This window comes from Gymnodraco acuticeps, unplaced genomic scaffold (assembly GCF_902827175.1).
Source record: "Gymnodraco acuticeps unplaced genomic scaffold, fGymAcu1.1, whole genome shotgun sequence".
Classification (NCBI taxonomy): domain Eukaryota; kingdom Metazoa; phylum Chordata; class Actinopteri; order Perciformes; family Bathydraconidae; genus Gymnodraco; species Gymnodraco acuticeps.
This window is the reverse complement of record NW_022991180.1, coordinates 3,148,385-3,172,305: the sequence shown is the minus strand read 5'-3', so window position 1 is coordinate 3,172,305 and position 23,921 is coordinate 3,148,385. Positions and strand designations below refer to the sequence as shown.

General features: G+C 39.3%; 1 protein-coding gene across 4 annotated transcripts in view; it reads right to left on the bottom strand.

The window, feature by feature from the left end:
- The window catches only part of grid1a (glutamate receptor, ionotropic, delta 1a), a 236,533-nt gene that overhangs the window by 56,249 nt on the left and 156,363 nt on the right, over positions 1-23,921 (bottom strand). For all 4 annotated transcript variants that reach the window (XM_034238004.1, XM_034238006.1, XM_034238005.1 and 1 more), the window contains exon 4: positions 18,845-19,050. In XM_034238004.1, coding sequence (XP_034093895.1) covers positions 18,845-19,050 — 206 coding nt within the window. The remainder of the gene's footprint in view (positions 1-18,844; positions 19,051-23,921) is intronic.

The following is a 23,921-nucleotide window of genomic DNA, read 5'->3' as shown; positions in this document are numbered from 1 at the left end:
ATTAATTGGTATTGATAGATACATTATATAATTCCCTGACGCAAAACAGATCTGATACAACCTTGAATACACAACACAAACACAAGGGGCTTTAACTAAACTGAGTATTGATATTTATTTGGCTCACTGTAGAGGTTTGGTACCAATAGCAAAAGATTGTGCAGTATGTACTGTAGGCCTTTGTTTTCATGGATGAATGTAGACATAAGTACATGATATGTTTACTGTATGTATGTGTACTATATGTTTGTTTATACAGCATATGCTTACTTGAACAGACCTACATTGAATATTTTGAGATAATTATTGTAGTAATAGAAGATGTGCTGTTTGTGTGCCCCCCTTCTACTTCTATCCCCTGTCGCAGAGATCCATTCACTGAGTGCATCCTTTAAAACCTGTGGCACATAAGCAGAATCAGATATTATCTCACCACTAAACAAGCCAAATAGGATTTCTCAACTGAAGAGCCAGTTCAGTTTTTAATATTATCTTCATAATGTCGCAGTTTAAAAAGGCACACATTTAATATTCTTCCTCAACAATGAGTCCCTCCTTGTAAAATTTGACAGACAATACCACAGAAGAAGACACGCTATCGCCTGCCAAGAGAAAAAGAGTCCGCGATGTGCCAAGTGAGCGACACAGTTTGAAGAAATTGCTGCATTTCTGGAACATCAAAGCTTGGAAATAAGACAAGTGGTGTCCACATGTGCAGATTTGCTCCTTACTGACTGTTGTGTGGAAAATAAAAGCTGTGGCTGTCCAAGATGCCAATGTGTTCCTGATGTTAACACTCCATCAATAGCCATTCTTGAAGTAAGTGAGCACTTACAATAGTGCTCAGCGGCTGGTGGTATGAGACTGGAGATGTGTGTGGCAGCTCCCTGTTGAGCAGCAGACATGTGTGACTAGGCAAGGAGCTCTTGAAAAAGAATATTAATGCTTGAACCTACTCTAAGTAAGAAATAGCCATGTCAAAATGCATTGAAACATTTTGGCTTGTGCAGTGTTTCTTACAATATAAAAAAATTCGTTCTCACAATACCTCACATTTTCTTTGGAGTAAACAGGGTGTTTTAAAGTAGAGAGAACAAGCTTAGAAAACAAACTGACAATACATGAGCACAGGCCAGAACAAAAAAAACAGGCACGTGGGGTACATGTTATAAGACAGATAGGTCTGCATTGATGTTATTTTCCTCTACTTCAACAATCAAGGATTTTTTTGTATCTGTGAAAATTACAGTTCGGGGTACGTAGACTGTGCATCAAACACTCCCTAATTGGACACAAGTAAGCAAAATAAGTGGGCAGGTGAATAAATAAATAAGAAAACAGGGCGCAAGAAAGGTAATAGTGGGAGGTTAGCTGGGCCAAAGATGAACTTGAATCTCATCCTAATGAATCCAGCAAAGAGTGAGGCATGTCTTCCGAACACCATGGGAAAGAAGAGGTGTTATGGAGAGTGGGAGTGTGAAAGTTTAAGTTTTGACATAATGCTAATTACAAACAGCATTGACTGCCAGGAAAGCTGTGAGAGAAAAATAGGGGAGGAGGCGGCGGTGATGGTACTTTTCCAACTAAATCTCCTAACAATGTCGAGAGATATTGTAAGGAGATGCGTTATTTGTTTTCTGTAAGATGTTCTACTGTTTGCTTAATCAGCATCCTCACTTGGCTGAGGACACCATGCAAACAGGCATGTACATGGCAATGAATTATGTAATTTATAGGGGCTTTATAGACAATAATTCCCAGCAAACAACCAGGGCAATTAAAGCAAAGTCTGAAGAGGTTGCAGTTGTACAGACAAGGAATTAGGCAAATGTGCTGTAAATAAAGCACTTGTGAATGCTTTTTTTTTGGATTCTCTTAAGACCACTGTGGTTGTATCAAAGAAACAAATAGTTGTTCTTTGAGCTGTGGTTTATCCCTTGCTTGTGAGGAATCTAATTTGCCAGCATACTCTGGTAGTGGTCTATGGGAATGATTTTATAGCTTGCAAAAGCTTTTCAATACACATGAGGAGCCCTTTAATTTAATCTGTCTCATCAAGATCAATAAATGTGTCTGAAATGTGATTCTTTGGAACATACTGTTAGAGAATATTTCTGTCTTAGTCCTAAGTGTCAAAGAATAATTCTTCCTTACTCCTAAGATATTTAACCTTTCTGCCTGTTGACATTTACAACGAACCCTAAGTCTGTTATCTGTCTTAAGGAATGGGAAGTCTCAGCTATTGTTGACATTACCAGTTTTATGACCGGTCAACTCTCGGTCACAGAACCAAAGAGTCAGATAAGTGATTCAGTGTCTCCAGGTGTTCACATATACCTTCCCCCAATATGTCGGTTGACTCTCTGTAAACTAGTTAAAGGGTCTACCAAGATGCGAGGCTGATCAGAATTGACATGACAACCCCCCCGTGCAGTCAGAACCTTTTGCTGCTGTGACTTGTGATATGAATTCTCCGGCCGTATCCTTGTAATAAACCATCAGTGTTTGACATCAAAGCTCCAACTCTCCTCGTGTCTCTCTGAGTCCTGACTCTCCATTGCTGCAGAAGTTTCCCTTACACATACTACCCGTTAATAGGCCACAATGATTTTAGGGTGACCATTTTCTGAAACCTTATCTACGCAGTTTGGTGCTATATGGGAATCAAGCCAGAGAGCTAGCGCTGCCAGAATGGGAAAAAGCAAAGCTCTTATGTATATTAAACAAAAGCCAAAAAGGTATACACTGTACCATAAAAAATACATTTCTCAATCACATAGCCATTTCTATACAATATGTAGGGAAGTGCACAAGGAGGGCTGTGAGGACAGAGGGACGTGAGGTGGTGGGAGGAAATGGGTTCTCAAAGCTCAGAATAAGGCGGAGTAGCAGGAGAGGGGAGAGGGTACATGATCAAAGCCTATATTTTGAAATCACTTACTTCTCCATTAGTTTGATTAATGGACCAGCCTCACAGTCAGACAGTGGCAAGGGGCTTGAAAAATGATGCAATTACTGCTTTTTGAATAGAAGGCTGTAAAGGCCTGCTTGAAAGGAGGATCTGGAGGAGATTCTACAGGGCATCCTGGACAGTAGACTGCCTCCTCTCCATCCATCCACGCCCCAAGGCATCTCTCTCTCATCAGGCTTTGTGCCACGCTTCACTGGCCCTCTCTAAACTGGGCAAGCATACTATCAATTGTGATTAATATGTATCTGCAGCATCTTCCAACGTTTCCGTCACATTTTGTTTAATGCTCAGATGATGCTCCACTCTAATGCCTAAATGCAGTCTTTATTCTTTCAACGTTTGCTTTGTCAACATGTATATTGAGCATATTGCTACTGTTACAAACGCTAGCGGCTCAATATAAAAGATTATTTGAATAATTTGTAAACCTCTTGGGTGATCTGCTGGAATAGAAAAGTCTCAAGTGCCTCTTGTGAATTTATTTTATTAAAACATTAAGACAGTTATCTCCAAGGCTTTCGAATTTAAATGAGATGCAAATAATAAGACTTTATGCATACAACAAAGAAAGCTGCTATATCCTCTTTTAATACCTTATCTAAAGTGTTCAGCTATGCGTTACATAAGAACAGAAGAGTGGAGTGTTAATTGCAAATTAAATGTGATAAATGAAACCTTCACATTTGTTGTAAAAGAGACTGTTAAGCAATTATAAAACACTTGTAATGTAAGAATGATTTTTGTTGAATTCTAGCTCTTTCTGTGGCAAAATGTGTGTGGGAAGCACTCCACGATAAAAAGAAGGGAAGACAGACAAAGGAAGAAGGTGGAAAGAGGAATTCATACTTGTCAAAATCTTAATAATCTAATACTTTCGAGGTTTCAGCTGAATGCAGAAGGTACGTGGCAAGTCTTCTGGAAAGGACAAAGGCAGGAAAGCCTTTACTTTTCATTATGCAGTTCTTAAATGCCACAGCGTCTGCGTAGTTTCGGATGAAGACATATTTTGACCACCTCTTTGTTGTATCTATGATAACACTTTAGTTCTTTGTGAGTGTATTCCTGACTAATACGGTATTAAGAAAATGCCTATTCCTCCTTCCAATGTGGAACCTGGAACTGTTCATTTTCTGCATCTAGTTTGCTAAAATCACAGACAGTCAAAATGCCCATGGTTGAAAGTAGCGCCGGTCATGTTAAGCCAGTGTGTGTGCCTGCATGCTTGCTTGTGCATGTGTGTATGCAAGCGTGCTAAAAAGGTTAATCAGGAGAGGTGAAACATGGGGATAGAAGAAAGGAAGTGAGAGGACTTCAGGATACGTTTTAGGACTGTTGGACAAAAGTGAACAAAAGTTTAGAAGGGCAGATGGATTGAAGCAAATGTTTTAAAATACACATTCACAGATTTATGAATTACATTTCCAACATGGCCCTAATTTGTATTTGACGTTATGCTTTTTGGCATGACAATGTTAAACATATTTCAGCTTTAAAGTACACTTAAATTAAATATGAGAACACGGGTAAGTGTTGGCACAATATCATCAAGTAACTTTCTTGGCAGAGTGTGAAATCGAAGATCAAAATATGTCCCCTGTGCTCATTTACACATTTGCATTTACAGTGATTCTCTCCCAAGTGCTCTTTGGGTTTTTACATCAAATCAGTTAAGGATTTCACTCGACGCTCCCAGTGCAAAGTAAATCCGCTAAAGCAATTGCAGAAGCACTCACAGCCGTATGAAACTCCCACAGGCTTGTAGGAAAAACTTTTCTCAGAACAGCAGGTTTCTCTACCGAGGTGTTATTGATGACCTGTTGTACATACATTAAGCTCTTTCAGTGATCCTGCCTCAATCCACAATACCCATAATTGTCTATTTAAAGACTTACTTAAAGCTCTCTTAGTGAATGTTGTTCTATATCAAATAAAGGAATTGCTAATTTCTTCAAAAGTAACAAACCTACGTTCAACTAAAATAGCAGAAAAGTGGCAATGTCCTGCTGTTCTGGATATTTTGTAATGACTGATACACAATATAGAAACTGTAGCTATGTCAAATAATTAATGCTGCAAAGATATTTAGGAAATGAAACTTTTAAACTGCACAAATGATGTTCCTCAGTCAATAATATAACCTGCACATGTAACATACAGTAGTTAAGTAAAAAAGGGATAGAGTTAATGGTTATATCGTTCAAATGTGGGTGTCAACACAGAGCTGCGAAAGAGACATCAAAGGCACATATGAATATGCATGAGCACATGTTGAACACTCACTCCTACATATTTGTGCAAGAGCAAAATCAGGAGAGGGAAAAGCAAGTCAGTAAGATAGTTAAGAAGAGAGTAATAGGGCACCTGAACTACACTTTATATTGATAAACGTTCCACTGGGACTGTACTTTAATTGAAAATGTTCTCCAGAGCTTTTGACCGGTGATAGGCTGTGCGCTGGGTACCAACACAGTTATTGTTTCCCGAGTGGTTGGCTTTGCAATTACCCTTATAAATCTTACTGTATTTTGAGTCCGCCACTTGGGTATTGGGCAATAATCCTGAGCCTACAGCAACAATTTCACAGAGACAGAACTTTCCGACAATCTTGTAGGTTTTTGGTATAATTGCATTTCTTATTATTCTGCGAGGAGACAAACATACACAGTGATAACGCTTTTAACATATACAGACAAAGTAATTTAGTTCTTCAATATTCCAACCCTTTTAAACAAGAATATGAGTTACACAAGTGTTTTTGCAAGAGCAGAAATGTCGCAAACAACACAAAAAAGAATCAAATTAACATATAGTTTGCACTTCACACGTTCTAACCAGCTGGTCTTTGAGCTGTGATCCTGCCGTTGGCTGCTTTACTGAAACAAAAAGAGACCAGCCTCCTCTATTTAAAGGACATCTGCCACTTATGTACAACTCTAGAGGTCACCAGATAAATGAGATAGACTTCAGCAGATACCTTTTACGAGATTAACTATTTTCCCTTGTGAAGAAATAAAAAAGCCCAAGAGGTTAACTGTTTCAATAATGCTAAGCATGACTCATAATGACAAACATCCATCACAGTTTATCACCCTCTGTCAAGACACAGACTTTGTTTAAGGTGCTGCTATTGAAATACATCAACAGAGAAGGCTTTTTTTAACCGGCTGTATCAAACATTTCCTTTTATAGCAGAAGAATAAAGGACAGGATTAGAGTGATCACAGAGGCCGGAAGCAGTCAATGTGGGGTCAATATTGTTGTTTTCATCACTTCCCTTACGGCCTCTACACACGGCGGCGTGCGTTGAAGCTTGCCGGCGGGCATGTCTGATGCCCGACCAACAACCCAGACACACAAGCAGCGGTTTGATTGGCTAGAGCTTGTACTGGCATATGATTCGATTGGCTAACGCTTCCGTCGAAGCTTCAAAAGTAGAACATTGCTCTACTCTTTGCTCCCACAATGCAGTTCGGCGAAGCGTGACGTCACCCCATTCAAAGTGAATGGGCAGAAGCGTTGAAGCTTCAACGCACGCCGCCGTGTGTAGGGGCCGTTAGAATAGAATAGAATATCTTTATTGTCATCACACATCAGTGTAACGAAATTCAGTTGGCATCTCTCACTGCAGTACCTTATCATCATCATTATCACTGTTACCAACACTATCCTCAGTAAAACAATGTTCAAGTGTTTACCATTTAAAGGCCCTCTCCCACATTTCAAAAAGTTCCCCGGCATTGATTAATGTGAAAGTATAAGCCATAACCTCTAATACACCGCAGTTTTAATTCTCTAGCATTACTTATGTAAAGGCAAATTATTTATGAAAAGCTCTTTAACTTCATCAGATGATTCATACTTGCGCAAGTAAAAACAATCCATCATGTAAAGAGCTTGCCAACTGTCCCGGTTTCAATTTTAATACCACAGTTTGGATATACAACAATTTCTCTTGATTATTCCGCCCTCCTGTGAAATATATTCCTGAAGAGGTGGTTAGATTTAGATTTTGTAGTGAAGTTTTGTGTAAAAAAGTGTCGTGTTGTTAAAGGTAACATATTGTGTGCTTAGGCAAACACGTTTTTAGTATTTGAAACTCAAAAACACGGAGTATTGCAGCATTTATCTCCAGCTCCAATTAGCATTAATTGATCATAGTCAGGGAGTTGTGTATTATTGTAGCATGTATTCATCATGCAAAGCAATTAAAGTTTCCCTGTGTGCACAACAGTTTCCCGATGCTTCATGGTAATGTCGCTTGGCTTATTATGAAAAGAAATCACTTGGAGTTGCTGAATTTAGTCACAACAAATACAATTGAAGTACCCAAGGGGTGCGAAATTACACTTATACTACAAACACATCTGTTACTGAGATTCAGGTCTATTATAGTCGGTACTCGTAGTACGGTATTGCAGTGTCTCATTGTTGCTAAATTACTGCAGGTGAACAAAGACAACAAAAGAACGTAATCATATATACCATGGTGTAGTTGTGTCTAACACAACAAGAGAGATGACAGAACAAATAGAGAGAGAATATTACAGAACAAAACAAGTTTGCAGAGAGGGTGAGGAGAAATGAACACAGGAAGAGAAATGGAGTCGTAGACAAAAGTATACAGTGCACAAAGAGAGGAGACAAAAGATGAGGTTATGGGGGGTAGCAAGGGCAGAAAGATAAAGTGCCAATGTACAGAAAAACGTGGAACCATTAAGTTGGGAAAAATACAGAGAGGGAAAAAAGGAATGTCCTGTAACAGGGACGGGAGGGGAAATAGATACAAAGAGAGAGAAGAGGAGGGAACAGAGGGCAGAGGAGGATGAGATGCAGGACAATGATATATCGTTTTCTGGCAGGCTCAATTTGTCACGCTGTTATTGGGAGGAAAATGGAATAGAGGAGCAGCAGTGAGGGTCAGAGGGAGAGGACAGGGGTCTAGACGTGGGAGAGTTAAGCCAGGAGGGAGCACCGCAAGCGGGCCGCGAGTGAGATAAACTCCACACACCTCCTCCCCTCTGGCCTTCAACAGATGATCACTGGGGTCACAGCGCTCTGATGACTCCATCACAATGAACAGTGCCCCAACAAACAGCGGGGCACCAGTTTCAATTTAAACATGGCTGCAATACTGTATGTGTGTATTATTATAGGTAGAACTTTATTTTAAGCTCAAACTGCTGGTTGGTGGTATAGTTGATGGATAACAATATGTAATTTGTTTTTGTTACACAAGGTAGAGAATCTTTACCATGGGCCGGGGATTTCAACACTTTTTACAGACAAGCATTGCATTCATAGTGTTCGGCTAAAGCTTTTCTTTACCCACTGTCCTTATTGTTTGGCCTTTGGACAAATTAAACATATTGCAGCTTTACAACAGTTAGGAATTAGATTCATGCTTCTAAATTATGCATAATAGAACAAGCATGCAGAGTGCAGTCGGTGATAACTTATTGTAATTTATAAATAAGTGCAAAAATGCAGCTTTTTCAAAATGTCCCATTATATGGCAAATACCATGTTGAAGCTGCAACATAACTGAACATGTTTGAATATTAAATAAGGACATCTCCCATCAACTAAAGTGGATTTAGGTCGGACGAATAATGCAATCAGTAAACATGATTAATTCTCAGACTGCCTCCATTGTCAGTTTACACAGTAAAGCTGATCTCAGTACTATATAATCTCTTCTACTTTGTCCTCTATTTAAAACTCTTGCACTCCTCCGGTAAATACTGGCCATCCCTAATGTGTTACTTTGTTTCTCATCTTCATACACCTCCATACAAATGATGCCACTCAACTAATAACACACCGTAGGCCTCATTTGTATTCTGCGGCCATCTGATGGTATCTTCTTGGTGACTGCAAGTTTGCTTTGCGATGGCGTTTAAAAACAATTCAGGCTGGGAAGTACTTTTGGGGCTTTGTAATTATACCTGGTCTAACTCATTAGCACTAAGGGAGGGGGTGTAGACAGAAGTGGCAGTGATGGATCATGGGAAGGAGTTAGGCGTAATGCAGTGAAGGCTTCACGTGGCATCCTTCTGTGTGTGTGCATGAAAGCAAAGGATGTTGTTTGTGCCAGTACGACGCGCCCGTGCACCAACACCATGCTCTCTGTGTCAGGTTAATGAGTCATGCTGGGATAAACACTTCCAGGTCATAGCTAGATTTGGTTCTGTCTGAGGGGAGGAATCCAGGTGCCAAGACTCAACGGTGCGGCATGCAGGAATACTTAGAGAAAAGTGAGAAAAAAAACAAGACTTGGGGTTGCAGACTACAGCCCTTTGCTGCATGTCGTGTCCTCTCTCCACCCATTTCCTATCTATTTTAATAAAGGCAAAAAGGCCCAAATATTATATTTTTAAAATAAATTGTATAAAGTAAGCGAAAGAAAACATATTTGGCACAGGAAGTAAAGGCCATTTGCACTATAGGAGCTAATTTCCCCCGCATTTAAAGTCTAGCTATTTTTTCTTAAAAGTTGCTAAGTGGAAACTGTCTATTTTACACAATTTTCACAGTTTAAAAACTTTAACTGCTGCAGATAGGAAGACATGTCAGATAGAAACTGAAAGCATTTTTGCTTTGGAACATTAAATACATTAAAAACCATATATGGGCATTATGCCTTGATATTAAAGTGTATGCAATGTTTGAAAACTAATTTTTTGTGTAAACTGTGTTTGCAACCTGTGACCCTCTGACTTTGACAACATAATTGTAGAGGATACAGAAATGTTTCTAAGCTTAGTGTCAAGCTGTGTTTACAGCTTTCATGTTAAAAAGATGTGTGTGAGACTTGCTTGCTTGTACGTGTATGTCTGTGTGTGTTTATGTGAGTGTGTGTTGTGAAACCACAAACTGCCATTTCTGACTTCCCTAAGCAAGAAAAGCCATCATCGCTGTCCTTTTTCAAAGCCCCCCATAATAGCATGTCAACTCTGACCGCTTTTAAATCACCATCCACAAGCTTTTGTGGCAATAAGAAGGAAGAGTCCTTGGCATCAAAACACAATTCCAAGCAAGGGCAGATGTGTTTATTACATCTCACACTCAAGTGTCACGAGGGTCCATTTTTAATCAGAGATTCATGGTCTCAAGTCTTGACAAGTGAATATGTTTCCAACGCAGCAGCCACGTCTGCCATGTGGATACCGAGACATGTTCTGAAAGACCTTCAGAAAAGAAATAACGCAAAGCACTGGTGGAAGAAGTACTCACATCTTTGATCAAGGATAAAATATCAATAGCGTTATGTAAAAACACTATTCCACGATTAAGAGTCTTACTTTTAGGATCTCACTCAAGCTAAAATATTATTATTATACAGTATATCGTTGAATAGATATTCACACAATCATATTTGATTATGTTTTGTAAGTTAAGTAACTTGAAACTCCACTTAGTAAAAAAGTTCAACCGTTTCATTTGAAATGTTGTGAATTAGAGGGGTCAAGTACAATACATAAAAGCAGAACAAGTAGTAGTTAAGAACAGTACTGTTGTATATGCATTTAGCTACTTTAACCACTGAAGCTAAGATACGGTTTCATTGTTAGGTGTGATTTTTAATCCCAATATTCCCCAAACGCCCTTTGTACCTTACTGTATGTCTTAGCCCGTTAAAATTAAAACCTTTTGTCATTTGCTTGCTTTTAATAAAATATTGTTAAATTATTTAACTGTTTTAAGGGAAGTAATTCCGGGCATATATTTATTTCATTAGTTGTTTTATTAAATGTTTTAGGTAGCCCACTGTCTTTCAGATATTATACTCCATTTCAGTCTCTCAGCACTCTCCTCTTTTGTCTCTCTTCACTGCTATCTCTTCCATTAGATCTTACCCATTACTGTTTCATACAGGAGTGCTATATTTTGGAAGAGCTCCCCATCCCTTTGTCATCTTTGACCTTTCCTCCCTACATCCATCTCATTTTGTCCTTTATTCCTCTCCCTGCCTCTGTCTCACTTCCTGTCTCCCTCTCTTTACCCTCATGCCACCCTGTGCAGCATCGCTTTCTGGCTCTCTTGTTCCCTGGCATCAGGCAGCAGTGCTTGTCAGTCTTATAGCTCGGAGTATCTGCCGCACAGGAGGCAGAGCTCACCCTGCTCTCTGCTCCATCCATCAACCAGCCTGCAGGGCTGGTATGCAAACTGACACAACGCATTTTGTTTCCGCTCACATCCACACCTTCAGAGAGCTGCTGTCCCACAAGCACTGAGAGGAGGAAAGCAGTAGTTCCAGAGAATAAGGAAACATATATCACATTATAAAAGTGGATGCAGACCAAACTCTCAGGTCTATGAGACCGAATTAATAACTGCAACCTGGAAAAGCTTGCTTGCAGAGTTTCGAATAATTATGCGCACAAATGTTCAATCTAATGGTATCATTTTATAGTCTGACTGTTACTGCACACAACTTTCAGTACATGTATTTCAATTGCTTTAAGCAATTTAATCAATGTTGATGAAAATGAGAGCCAAAAATCTAATTTGGGTGTCATCAAGATATATAGCTTGGAGCTGCATCGTTGACAATTAATTGGAGTATGACTTTGGTAACTCATAAATGTGTCACGATTTTTTACCTAAATGTGCATCGTTTTATGTAAGTGATTTAGCAAGTGCTCACTAATATAACCCAAGGACATACAAATGGCACAATTGAAAGCTTAAAACTCCATGTCCCTAATGACATGGCCATGGCCCTCTAAAAAGCTTGCGTGACTCAACTGAAGTCTCCTATCATGGAGCAGAGAGGGGTTGGGTGTCAGGAGGACGGAGGCGTCATTGAAGCTGACAGAAAACGCTACATCCTCTCATGGCCAGAGTGAACGAGAGATGATATGGCAACTGTCTGGATGGTAGAAAACAAATGCCCATATTCAAGCGTTGGAAACTGCAGAAACTGTCAATGACATAAGCATCAGGTTTTAAGTATGAAAAATGAATTTGGCCCGAGAGTAAAATGGAGAAGTGACAACTGACATAATTTATTTCTCAGGGAAGTAGAGTATCATCAAGCTGAGTCTGCTAATGCAGTTACAGTATGTCCTTAAAAATTGGCCAGTGAACTTAAAATTAAAGAATATGCAAATGTTCAAATATAGGCCAACTACATTAGACCTTTGCTCAACTGTCAGCCCGACAAAGGTGCCTCTCTCCCATCTGCCTAATGCATATTGGAACATTTTCCCTCACCCCTACTTGACCTTTAGACAAATAAGTATCCATGGACAGATTATGAAAAAATGGGCCTTTGGCCACAGGCAGATATCCCATACCCCTGCAAAGAAACATGACCAAGCCAAACTAAAAGAGACACAGCTGTGAAATATATAGTTGGGTTGCCTGTCCTAGTAGTTATTTTGTAGTAGTGTTGCGTCATTGGCCGTCTCTTTATGGTCATGTTGCGTCTCTTTTACTTTTCATTTTGTGTCTCTTTGTAGTCGCTTTAGGTCTCCTAACTTATTTTACAAATTCAGTGAAGAGAGCAAGAAAAACAGAGCAGTTCACTGTGGTAAACAACACTGCTACAGATGATCAACTTCACAGTATAACTAACAATACTTAAGATTGAATGCATTCCTTCCTTAATGCTTTCTGTCACGCCTTGCACCAATCGTCACTACTAATGCCATTAATTCTACTTATTAACCAAAGTTCTGACATTTACATTGCAATCATGGAACTCAACTTATTGTCACCGTGGCAAATTAACTTTCTTCATTCTCCATTCAGATATTAGCACATTCCCCAGTATCTCAGGTGGAGAGTGGGTAGGCTCTCTGACAACAGTTACCAACGCATTGATGAAGCTTTATATTAATGAATGTACACATCTCTACCACTTCTAATATATAAAGATATTCATAGGGGGATTTGAAAGCTGTGCTCAACGTGATGCGCTTCTTTCTCAGTTCCCAAGATGCCTTTTGTTAATTATATGAGGAATTATAAGGAATATACTTGGCGTGATTAAAAAAGAAAGATATAATGGTACAGCAGTTTGCCTGAATGTGTGTGTATGTCTGTGTGTGTGGTTGTGTGTATGCTGAAAAAGTATTAATTGGAGTACAGGAAAAGATCAGAAGCAGTATGTTATTAATCAAACTTTAAAGTCTTGGCTTTTTCATAAGCTGTTAACTGATGTATTTGTGTTTTACTGCTGTAGTTTTAGTTTTTTTACTTAATGTGAGCTTTTTTCTACTGTATTTGGTCTCACAAGATAAAACCGTTACATGAGTCAGCTCAGACTTTGTGTGATACTGTATGCAGAGATAAAGTAAAACCTTTTTTGAGACGTACCGTGGGTATTTCTTTGTGGCAGGTGACATTTAAGAGGTATCCACCAAGAGAAATAGCTTTTACAGTGTCCTGGGATCATGACCATTGAATGAAAAATAAACAAAAAAATAAACATCAGGCTCAATACATGAGTTCGTTTTTCAAGCAGTAATGAATAAGCAAGACGTTTGGAAGAATATAAATATGCATATAAGTGCAAGCTTAAATATTTAATACATATTTAAGTTATTTGAAATACATGTTGCTTTCTCTGGAGCTTAGTACAAACTACATACTGTATGCAACCCGGTATCATGGTGAGACGTGAACATGTGACGCTTTACCATTGCTGGGAGACGTGAAGATGTCACGGTTTCGTCTTTTCAAAACGTGAAAAGCGTGACAGCTACACGGTATTGTTAACCCATGTTAACCAGTGGAGAAATACCCGGAAGTGCCAAGCAAATGGTCTTCCGCGCCTATTGGTCGGTTTTTATTGTCAAAATTAGATGTTTTTAATTTATTTTGTAATCCTCACACTCGATTTCGCCGATTTTCTTGTGGCTCTAGCTGGTCAAGACCTCTTTCAGCAGAAACAAAGGCTACGATGTTAATCCATTTGTGTTGTTGTGGAAATAACGGACGTGACGTTGTGTGATCTCTTAGCAACTGAAGTCCGTGAAATATAAACACCACTAAGGTTCAAGGGTCAAGGGTTTTTGTTATCAGATGCTAGCTACAGTGTAATTTTCAACCCGGTATCACGGCAAGACGTGAACATGTGACGGTTTACCATGCTGGGAGACGTGAACATGTCACGGTTTCGTCCCCTTCAAACGTGACAGCTACACGGTATTGTTAACCCATGTTAACCAGTGGAGAAATAACCGGAAATACCAAGCAAATGCTACCCCGACGTAATGATTTATTTTTTAATAGTCACACTCGATTACAGCGATTTTCTTGTTGCCCCAGCTGGTCGACACCTCTTTTAGCATAAACAAAGGCTACATTAATGTATTAAATCGATGTTAATCCATGCGTGTGGATGTGGAATTAACGGACGTGACGTTGTGCGATTGAGTTGCCAAGCAACAGCTTCGGTTCATGTTAATTTACAAACTATTCAACTACAACCGTAGTTATATTTAAAAACATGTTAGAAGGCCTCACGAAATACTTTAATGCACATTAAAAATGTAAATGTGAAGGAATGTGTGTATAACAAAATACATCGGTCATTAAACGAAACCGGAAACAGACGTAGGCAAGATCCTCAGCTCGATGATTGGATGGTTATCCGTAATGCATGCTGGGATTTGATGTTTATGTGATGTGAAATCTGAAAACGTTTTTAAAAAATACAATAATACTTTATTCCGAGTGTGCTTGCTTTACTCTTTGAAAGTCATCACATAACGGCATTGCAATACACGGTTCGGCTGCATTAAATATTACATATCTGCCGTAGTTCTCTATTTATAGAGCCCTGCTGAGAAGACTTCTGGACAAACAGGAGAACTGCCGCCAAAACTGAATACGTGACGTTGATCATAAATATATAAGCAATTAAACAACATCTTACATTTATTTTCACACAATACGTCTCCTTGCAGTATCAACACTAATTCGGCTGACTTTTATATTTGATCCAATTGGTAGATAGGCTGTATTTACACCATAACCGTGCAGAGCTGATAGAAAGGGACACCTAGTGGTCAAAGCACGTTATTGAATTGTATTATTTTATTATTAGATATTAATAGGAGGATGTGCAAAACAGACAAACTAATAAGGCTTAATTTAAACATTAAAGAGTACTTTAGGTTAAGGTCTTATTTTGAATAAGAAAAAAGCTTTAAGAAGAATATGGAGGGATGAAACCCTCTTGAAACCGCAGGTCCTTCCTTCCTGCAGCGGTCAGACTTTACAACCAGCACTGCCCCTCCTAGACCCTCCTACACACACCACAACACAGACTATAACACCCCTTGCTGCTAAATACAAACCAACTTTGTGCAATATGTGCTATATATATATGCCATTAATAACTGTGTAATGTATACCTGGCCACTAAATCAATATATATGCCGTTTTGTTTTTGATCTGTATTTTTGAAAATGATGTAACTTTTTATCTTTTTTTTAGCATATTGTTTAATATATTCTAACTTAGTACTTTTTTAGCATATTGTTTATTTTATTCTAACTTAGTACTTTTTTAACGCATGTAAGATATGCAACACTAAGCTGTCTGTGGCTCTTTCCTGCTGTAACGCTGCACATTTCCCCTCTGCGGAACTAATAAAGGTATTCTGATTCTGATTCTTTAATGGTCACACATGCAGAGCACACAGCACACACAGTGACATTTGTATCTACAGATAAATATTGAGCCTGACAAAGTACTTAACGTCTAATATATTGCTTTCCTGCAATGTTAACTATGTTTAAGCACTTATTTGTTTATTATTTGTTTATTATTAAACTGATATTACACATATGTATTATACTCTTATAAGATGTATGTAGATAGTATAAGAAATGTGCAGAATGACAGTTTAATGGTGGAGTATAAACACATATTGATAGATGTCTTGTAATGCACTGTTGAGGAACCTGCGACGCAAGTTTTTCATTCATTGCATAACTACACAGTAGTTGTGTATAATATGATAAACCTTAGCTTATAAAATCTTGAAAGGGATGTTCAAACTAGTCATTATATACAGTCTTTAATGAACTATTAGTAGAGAATAACGAGTAATGAATATACTTTATAGAGATCCTATTAATATCTAATAATAAAATAATAAAATTCAATAGCGTGCTTTGACCACCAGGTGTCCCTTTCTATCAGCTCTGCACGGTTATGGTTTAAATACAGCCTATCTACCAATTGGATCAAATATAAAAGTCAGCCGAATTAGTGTTGATACTGCAAGGAGACGCATTGTGTGAAAATAAATGTAAGATGTTGTATAATTGCTTATATATTTATGATCAACGTCACGTATTCAGTTTTGGCGGCAGTTCTCCTGTTTGTCCAGAAGTCTTCTCAGCAGGGCTCTATAAATAGAGAACTACGGCAGATATGTCATATTTAATGCAGCCGAACCGTGTATTACAATGCCGTTATGTGATGACTTTCAAAGAGTAAAGCAAGCACACTCGGAATAAAGTATTATTGTATTTTTTAAAAACGTTTTCAGATTTCACATCACATAAACATCAAATCCCAGCATGCATTACGGATAACCATCCAATCATCGAGCTGAGGATCTTGCCTACGTCTGTTTCCGGTTTCGTTTAATGACCGATGTATTTTGTTATACACACATTCCTTCACATTTACATTTTTAATGTGCATTAAAGTATTTCGTGAGGCCTTCTAACATGTTTTTAAATATAACTACGGTTGTAGTTGAATAGTTTGTAAATTAACATGAACCGAAGCTGTTGCTTGGCAACTCAATCGCACAACGTCACGTCCGTTAATTCCACATCCACACGCATGGATTAACATCGATTTAATACATTAATGTAGCCTTTGTTTATGCTAAAAGAGGTGTCGACCAGCTGGGGCAACAAGAAAATCGCTGTAATCGAGTGTGACTATTAAAAAATAAATCATTACGTCGGGGTAGTATTTGCTTGGTATTTCCGGTTATTTCTCCACTGGTTAACATGGGTTAACAATACCGTGTAGCTGTCACGTTTGAAGGGGACGAAACCGTGACATGTTCACGTCTCCCAGCATGGTAAACCGTCACATGTTCACGTCTTGCCGTGATACCGGGTTGAAAATTACACTGTAGCTAGCATCTGATAACAAAAACCCTTGACCCTTGAACCTTAGTGGTGTTTATATTTCACAGACTTCAGTTGCTAAGAGATCACACAACGTCACGTCCGTTATTTCCACAACAACACAAATGGATTAACATCGTAGCCTTTGTTTCTGCTGAAAGAGGTCTTGACCAGCTAGAGCCACAAGAAAATCGGCGAAATCGAGTGTGAGGATTACAAAATAAATTAAAAACATCTAATTTTGACAATAAAAACCGACCAATAGGCGCGGAAGACCATTTGCTTGGCACTTCCGGGTATTTCTCCACTGGTTAACATGGGTTAACAATACCGTGTAGCTGTCACGCTTTTCACGTTTTGAAAAGACTAAACCGTGACATCTTCACGTCTCCCAGCAATGGTAAAGCGTCACATGTTCACGTCTCACCGTGATACCGGGTTGACTGTATGTTCCCTACAAGATGCATGGAAAAGCTAACCAACCAACAATCATAAATGGATGTGTTATGTACTATGAGTTCACCTTCTCCTTTACAGAAATACATACATAGATTGGAGTTAACTTCTATCTACAACTTTATCCCAACCTCCATGTATCTGTTGCCCTGTATTCGAGGTTCAATGTTTAATTTGAGTTGGAAATCTTCAATGGTTTATCAGTGTTTACTTTCCTTGCCAGGTGGCCAGAAGATTAGGTGTCAGACGGTGACGTGTTTACTGTGCAAAACAAGTCACTCAGGTCGCTCTAATGTGGCCATGTTTTTCACTGAACACTCTGCCAATGCCACGCAAGTGTTTTCTTCAGTCATGCCAAAGCAATAAAGAGCATGGATTAATTAAAAGAAAAATCTTCCACTTATGTCTGTCCCCTGAGCAAGGAGATAGATAAATGTGTTCTTTGTTATCATAAGATCTAACACAATTACTTTTGGTTGACTGGACTTTAGGTCAGGCATGGACACACACATCATCTCAAATTAAACATACTGAGGAAAGGGCAGCTGATTAACAAATGAGCTTTGAACTAAGCAAGGTAAGACAAAAACAATGTGTACAGTAAAAAGGTCTATGAACTTGTGCACGTTCCTCTGATTCCAACTGCTATTATTAAGACGCACGATGTGGCGGCAGCACAGAGAGAAGAGGTTAGCTTCCATGTTAGAATGGTAAGAGCTAAGAACGATGCAAATTACCGAGGCTATGACTTTGACTTTGTTTGACTCTTGCCGGGGGTTATATGCAGTGCTGCTGATCTGCACAGTAAACAAAACTCTCTTCATTGGCAGTGCAGTGAAGGCCACATTTTCAGTAGAAAAACTGCTTCTGCTGTCCAGATATATATTTGTACCAGTTGTTGAAGAATATTGGCACCTAAAATGTTTTTCTAGCCAACTCGATACTGAAGTCAAGTACACTGATCTCCAAACTCATGCCATCTGCTTTCAGTCAGAACTCTACATGGTTAGGAAAGGCAGTTGCATCTTGTTTTATCAGATTTAACAGGGTTCACCATTGTGGTGTTAGTGACCAATTTCCAATAAAAACGATTTATTTTTTCTATAAATCAATTACCTTGTCGTGTTTGTTCATTCAAAAACAGTTGAAGCAATTCAATGTTTTATCAGTTGTCAATTTGGGGTTAAAGACAAATGTGTATACCTTTATTGGTCATCATCTTTAAAGTCTACAGTAGCTCTTACTATTTCTCTGCCCCTGTTGCTAATCCCTCGATAATGAACAATCTAAAAACAACGGAGCCTACCTGGTGGATGAACACCTGTGCACCTCGAGGGCTCATGAGCAACACGGCTCGCCGAAGAGTGTCCCGGTACCGGTTGAGCTCCTCAGTGCGCATCGTGTTGAAGAGGTCAGTGAAGACTCGGCTGACGTTGCGGTCCACCCTCTGCAGAGAAACATCCAGACCCATCCGAGACGACTGGTCCATAAAGGTTTGCAGTCCACGGATGTCTGAAAGAAGAGAAAGAAAGACAGAGTGAGAGATCAGTGGACACACAAACAAGAACAGACAGAGACGGAGAAATAATTACTTTTAAGGCAGGTGCTATGTTCTACAATGCTTTATTCTGGGAGCATTGTGCTTTCAACAGCTGCACATGCATTGATATTTTTTCATGCTTCATTCCAAGGGCTTCAAGGCAGGTTTCGTACTCCTGATCTAAAGCGTTACAAATCACAACAAGCACTACTGTCTGTCTGTTTCCTGGGGTTTACAGGATATGAAACTGCAGGCAGGTGTTGCTGTCCCCATGGACAGTGGCGGCCGGCCCATAGGGGCACTAGGGGCGCCGCCCCCCCTCTTCCCACATGTTTGATTGTCATTACAAATTAAAAATAAATAAAAAAATATATTTCAAAAAAATATTTTTATTTTTAAAGAACAAGGTAAATATTATATAGTTGGTATCAGTAAAATGTATAATCTACAATAAAATCTCGTTTAAAATTGTTTTACGATGTCTAAAGTTACTGATAAGTCACAAGTTTCCTGCCTGGCCGCAGCGTATCATTACCCTCTCTCGTCCGGGCGGTAGAAAGGAGCCCTCAGCCAGAGCAGCAGCAGCCAACAAGCTGACTGTTGCTATCTGTAAACTATGCCGCCGAAACAATTTCAGCCAATCAGCGTCGTCAGATCTGATGCTCAAAGGGCGCCCTGTCAGCGCCCTGGCCTGTGTGTCTGTGAGTTGTTTGGACTCGTATCCAAGGTGACGCTACAGTAGTTGACTGCAGGTGGAGACTCCGGTGCTAGTGGATCGCCGGAGCTGTAGATTAACATTTACATGCTCATTGTAGTTGTAAGGGCAATGCCTGTAGCCAGTACTCAAGTTGTAAAAAAAAATCAGGGGGGATGGTGGATTTTATCATATGGGGACATAATTTGTGCTGATAACCCGCCGAGGGTGGGAGACCAACCAGCAGGGTCGGCGTCATGGGGGGTCATTCGCGGGCCATGCCCCCCCAAATGAGTCACTGTGCCCCCCCAACGCAGGGTGGGCAAGCCTTGTCACTTTGCCGATTTTTTCTTTTTTTTATCATATAGGCTAAGTGAAAACGTTTCCACTAAAGGTTTTTTGTGTGAAATACATGAGAAATAAAGAATACAAATATAAAACACAGCCTGAGGTGTGCTCACTGCTGCTCTCTGATTGGTGTGTTGCTTGACCAATGAACCCCGACCTTTTTTTTGTTATCATTACGTGGCTGTGTGTTCAGATGAAAGCCCGGTGGCGATCTGTTCGTCTGTTACACTGATTATACAGTAAAGCCATCAAAAATAATATGATATACAGTACAGTACAAGTACATGGGTCTCTGTGTTTCATTCAAGCTCGGCTCTGTGTGTGTGTGGCACGAGCGCATTTTGTGAGTGCGCGAGCGGTAACGTGGAATGTTGTGGTTAGCATCTGGTTAGCTAGCTATGCTAACGGATATAAAGGGCTGTTTCTACACCAAGGTGGAGGAGAGTCCTCTCCTGTCAGACTGAGAGGATCTTATAACGTCAGCTCAGTGAGGTAAGGACTCTCTCAGTGTTTAGATAGTTAACTTTAGTGTAGGTTATCTCAGTGGGTCTCAAACGGTTTGGTCACTATTTATGTAAGTATTTTCGAGGAACACCTTTATATGATCATTATAGTTATTAAAGAGAGAATAAATGAAAAACGGGTATGAAATACTATAGGACAGTAACACAAGAATACAGTTTAAAGGGGAGTGATTAGTGAAATATCCATAAAGAAAAAGTAAATCTGTGTACAGTTCTGTTTCATATGAATGCTGAGAGATGTAGGCTATCCATAGATCTCTTCACTTTGCTCTCAAAGTGCACCAGATTGATGCATTTAACTTCAATATTTTAAAAATAATCTTCCCGGGGGAGCATGCCCCCAGACCCTCTGGTTAGGTCCACCCCCACCTAAAACATGTTCACATGGATAGGATACTAAATACATTTGCACACTTTTTATATGGTGGCCTATGTCCAAATCAAATCAAATCAAGTTTTATTTATATAGCACATTTTTCAACGATTTTTGGTCGAGCCAAAGTGCTGTACATATAATTAAAAAAATAACCTACAGTAAAGACACTTTACAGCAAATACAACAGCTCAGTTTGTGCAGAATATCAGTATGAGAAAACGACACCCTCTGTCCTTATATGTTTCTGTTTTGGTGGTCGTGCCACAACCGTGCATGTATGCACAAGTCATAGGTGCACTATACAATAGCACTACACCCCTGCAAGGTGTGTGAAAGACAATAGACTTTACAGCATGTTTTTTTAAATTGAAGTTGGTGTTTGTGTGTTGGTTGTTGACGGCAGTGTGTGCCCCCCCCTTGGTAAATGATTGCCCCCCCATTCAAGTTGTTCTAGAGCCGACCCTGCCAACCAGCATAAAGACAATTATTATACTCCTAAAACAACATGCATGTTATGGATGTTCAGATACTCCTTTCATTGCTCTTGACCAAGGCACCTCAGAATTAGAGTCGGTCCCCGGGCTGCCATGGCACCACTAACATTTAGGGTCAAATGCAGAGAACAATTAGTACAAAATCTTTTTTTCACTTTAATTTAAAGGGGGGGAGGGGATACAAAAATGTGGTTATAATGCAGGGGTGGGGAACCTCCGGCCCCCGGGCCGTATACGACCCGTGAGACCATTTGGTACGGCCCTCGAGGTAATTTATAAACGCACGCAAAAAAGAAAAAAATTAAAGAAATCTAGACCGCAAACAAATTAAACAAGCGAGGGCCTGTTTTTCCTGGCCAAGGTCAGGGTCCTTGAACACAACACGAGCCTAACGTGTCATCACGTGGTATATGTCTCCTCTGGGGTGCAGTTCTGACGGAGAGCACCGGAATGTCGCTCCGGGTCTTCCAAAAATTGCAGTACCCATAAGGAGCCGTACACAATACATGCCGCAGTTGTTGCGTTGCTGTGTCTTGAAAGCCCAGTGGCGATCTGTTCATCTGTCATACTGATCATACAGTCAATAACTTTGTTGTTATTAGCATCTGGTTAGCTAGCTATGCTAACACATATGAGAAGCTTTTTCTACAACCAGTGAGGTAAAGGCACATCTTTATATGATCATTATAGTTATAAAAAAACAAGAGAATAAAGTAAACAGGTATAAAATATTATATGACAGTAAAAAAAAGTTGTTATTAATAAACAAGAATACAGTTTGAAAGGGGAGTGATTTGTAAAATATCCATAAATAAAAATAAAATCTTCTTACAGTTCTGTTTCATATGGATGTTTCATATGGATATGGATGTTGAGATATCCATAGATCTCCTAATGTTGCTCTCAAAGTGCACCAGATTGATGCTTTAAAAAAAAATCTTTTTCATTTTTCATGTTGTGTCCAATATCTTTCTGTTTGGGTGGTCATGCCACAACCGTGCACGTGCATGCATGCGTGAGTCATGGTAAGATATCTGGATTAAGAGGTTGCTTTTTCTTTGCACAGCATGAAAGAAAGGCGAAATGAATGGGCTGTGATTTTAGTATTTTTAAGCAGAGGTCAATCATTTGTACGGCCCTCGGAGGAAGTTGGAAACATGTAAATGGCCCTTGAGGGGAAAAAGGTTCCCCACCCCTGTTATAATGGAAGTATATGGTACACATCTTGTAGGTTAACAGTCCCTCATTTATTATTCAGATGGATCAACTGATTATACTAATAATAAAGTCAAAATAGTTTTTAGAATATTGAATTATAGTGTATTTTTTCAAAAAAGCAGTTACTGGTATACGATCAAAACCGGTATCTAAAGGGTTACATTTGTATCGTAATTAATTAAATCATTATGTAAATTCTTCATGAAAAATGTGAGGAAAAAAATTGGAAAAATATTGATCCGTCATCATTTTATTGCAGTTTAAATACAAATATTTTATGTTAACATTCCCAATGTTACTTTTTTTAACAGGGCATTAAGTGCAAATTGAAATTGTTTACAAAATATGAAAATATATTAAAAGATTATAGAGATAATACAAAATAGGACCAATGTTGTCAATGGCTGCCTACTCCACTCTCCCCCATCTCATAGAAGTTTCCAAAGATTTTCATAATCATGCTTTTTGGTCTCAATTTTTCTGGCTCTTGCTTTCGGATTGTTAGCTAAGCAATGGCTTTGAAGCCAAGTCTTGACATATACCTCTGGTCTGAACTTGTTCAGTGGAGGGCCAACACACTTGATGAAAAGCAAGGCTGACATGCTGTTTACCTATAGGGAGCTTCTAGTTGTGGTTAAAATGTTCATCTGACTAAACCCACGTTCACACTCAGCTGTGGAGATGACCAGAGTGTTCACTGCTTGAAGGAGGGGTTTCAGCTCTTCTGGTGCTGGTGGTATCATTTCATCAACAGTTTTGAGTCTTACCAGCTAGCTAACACGAGAGAAAAACGTATAACTCCAAACTGATTGATTGATTGATTGATTGAAAAGTTCATTAACAGCTTGTATATTGGGTACAGTACAGTACAGCTCAAAACATACAATTGTTAAGGGGATGCAGACCAGAGAAAGACTTTCGTCTTGTTTACATCAGGGTCCCCCATTTCCAATTCATCATAACTAAGTTGTTATTGCTGCTTATGTCCATAGATTGCACCTTTGGTGACTAAAGTAGTGAGTAATGACTAAGATTACTGACTCTTGACTTACCTGAAATGTTATTTTTAGTATTTTTAAATATGAAGTCCCTCAGATCGCGTTGTCCTCCTGGTTGCTTGGCCATTGTGATGACCGTTACCTGCGCTTCTGGCATCGATCAAACAGGCGCATCACGGCGCTCTGGCGCC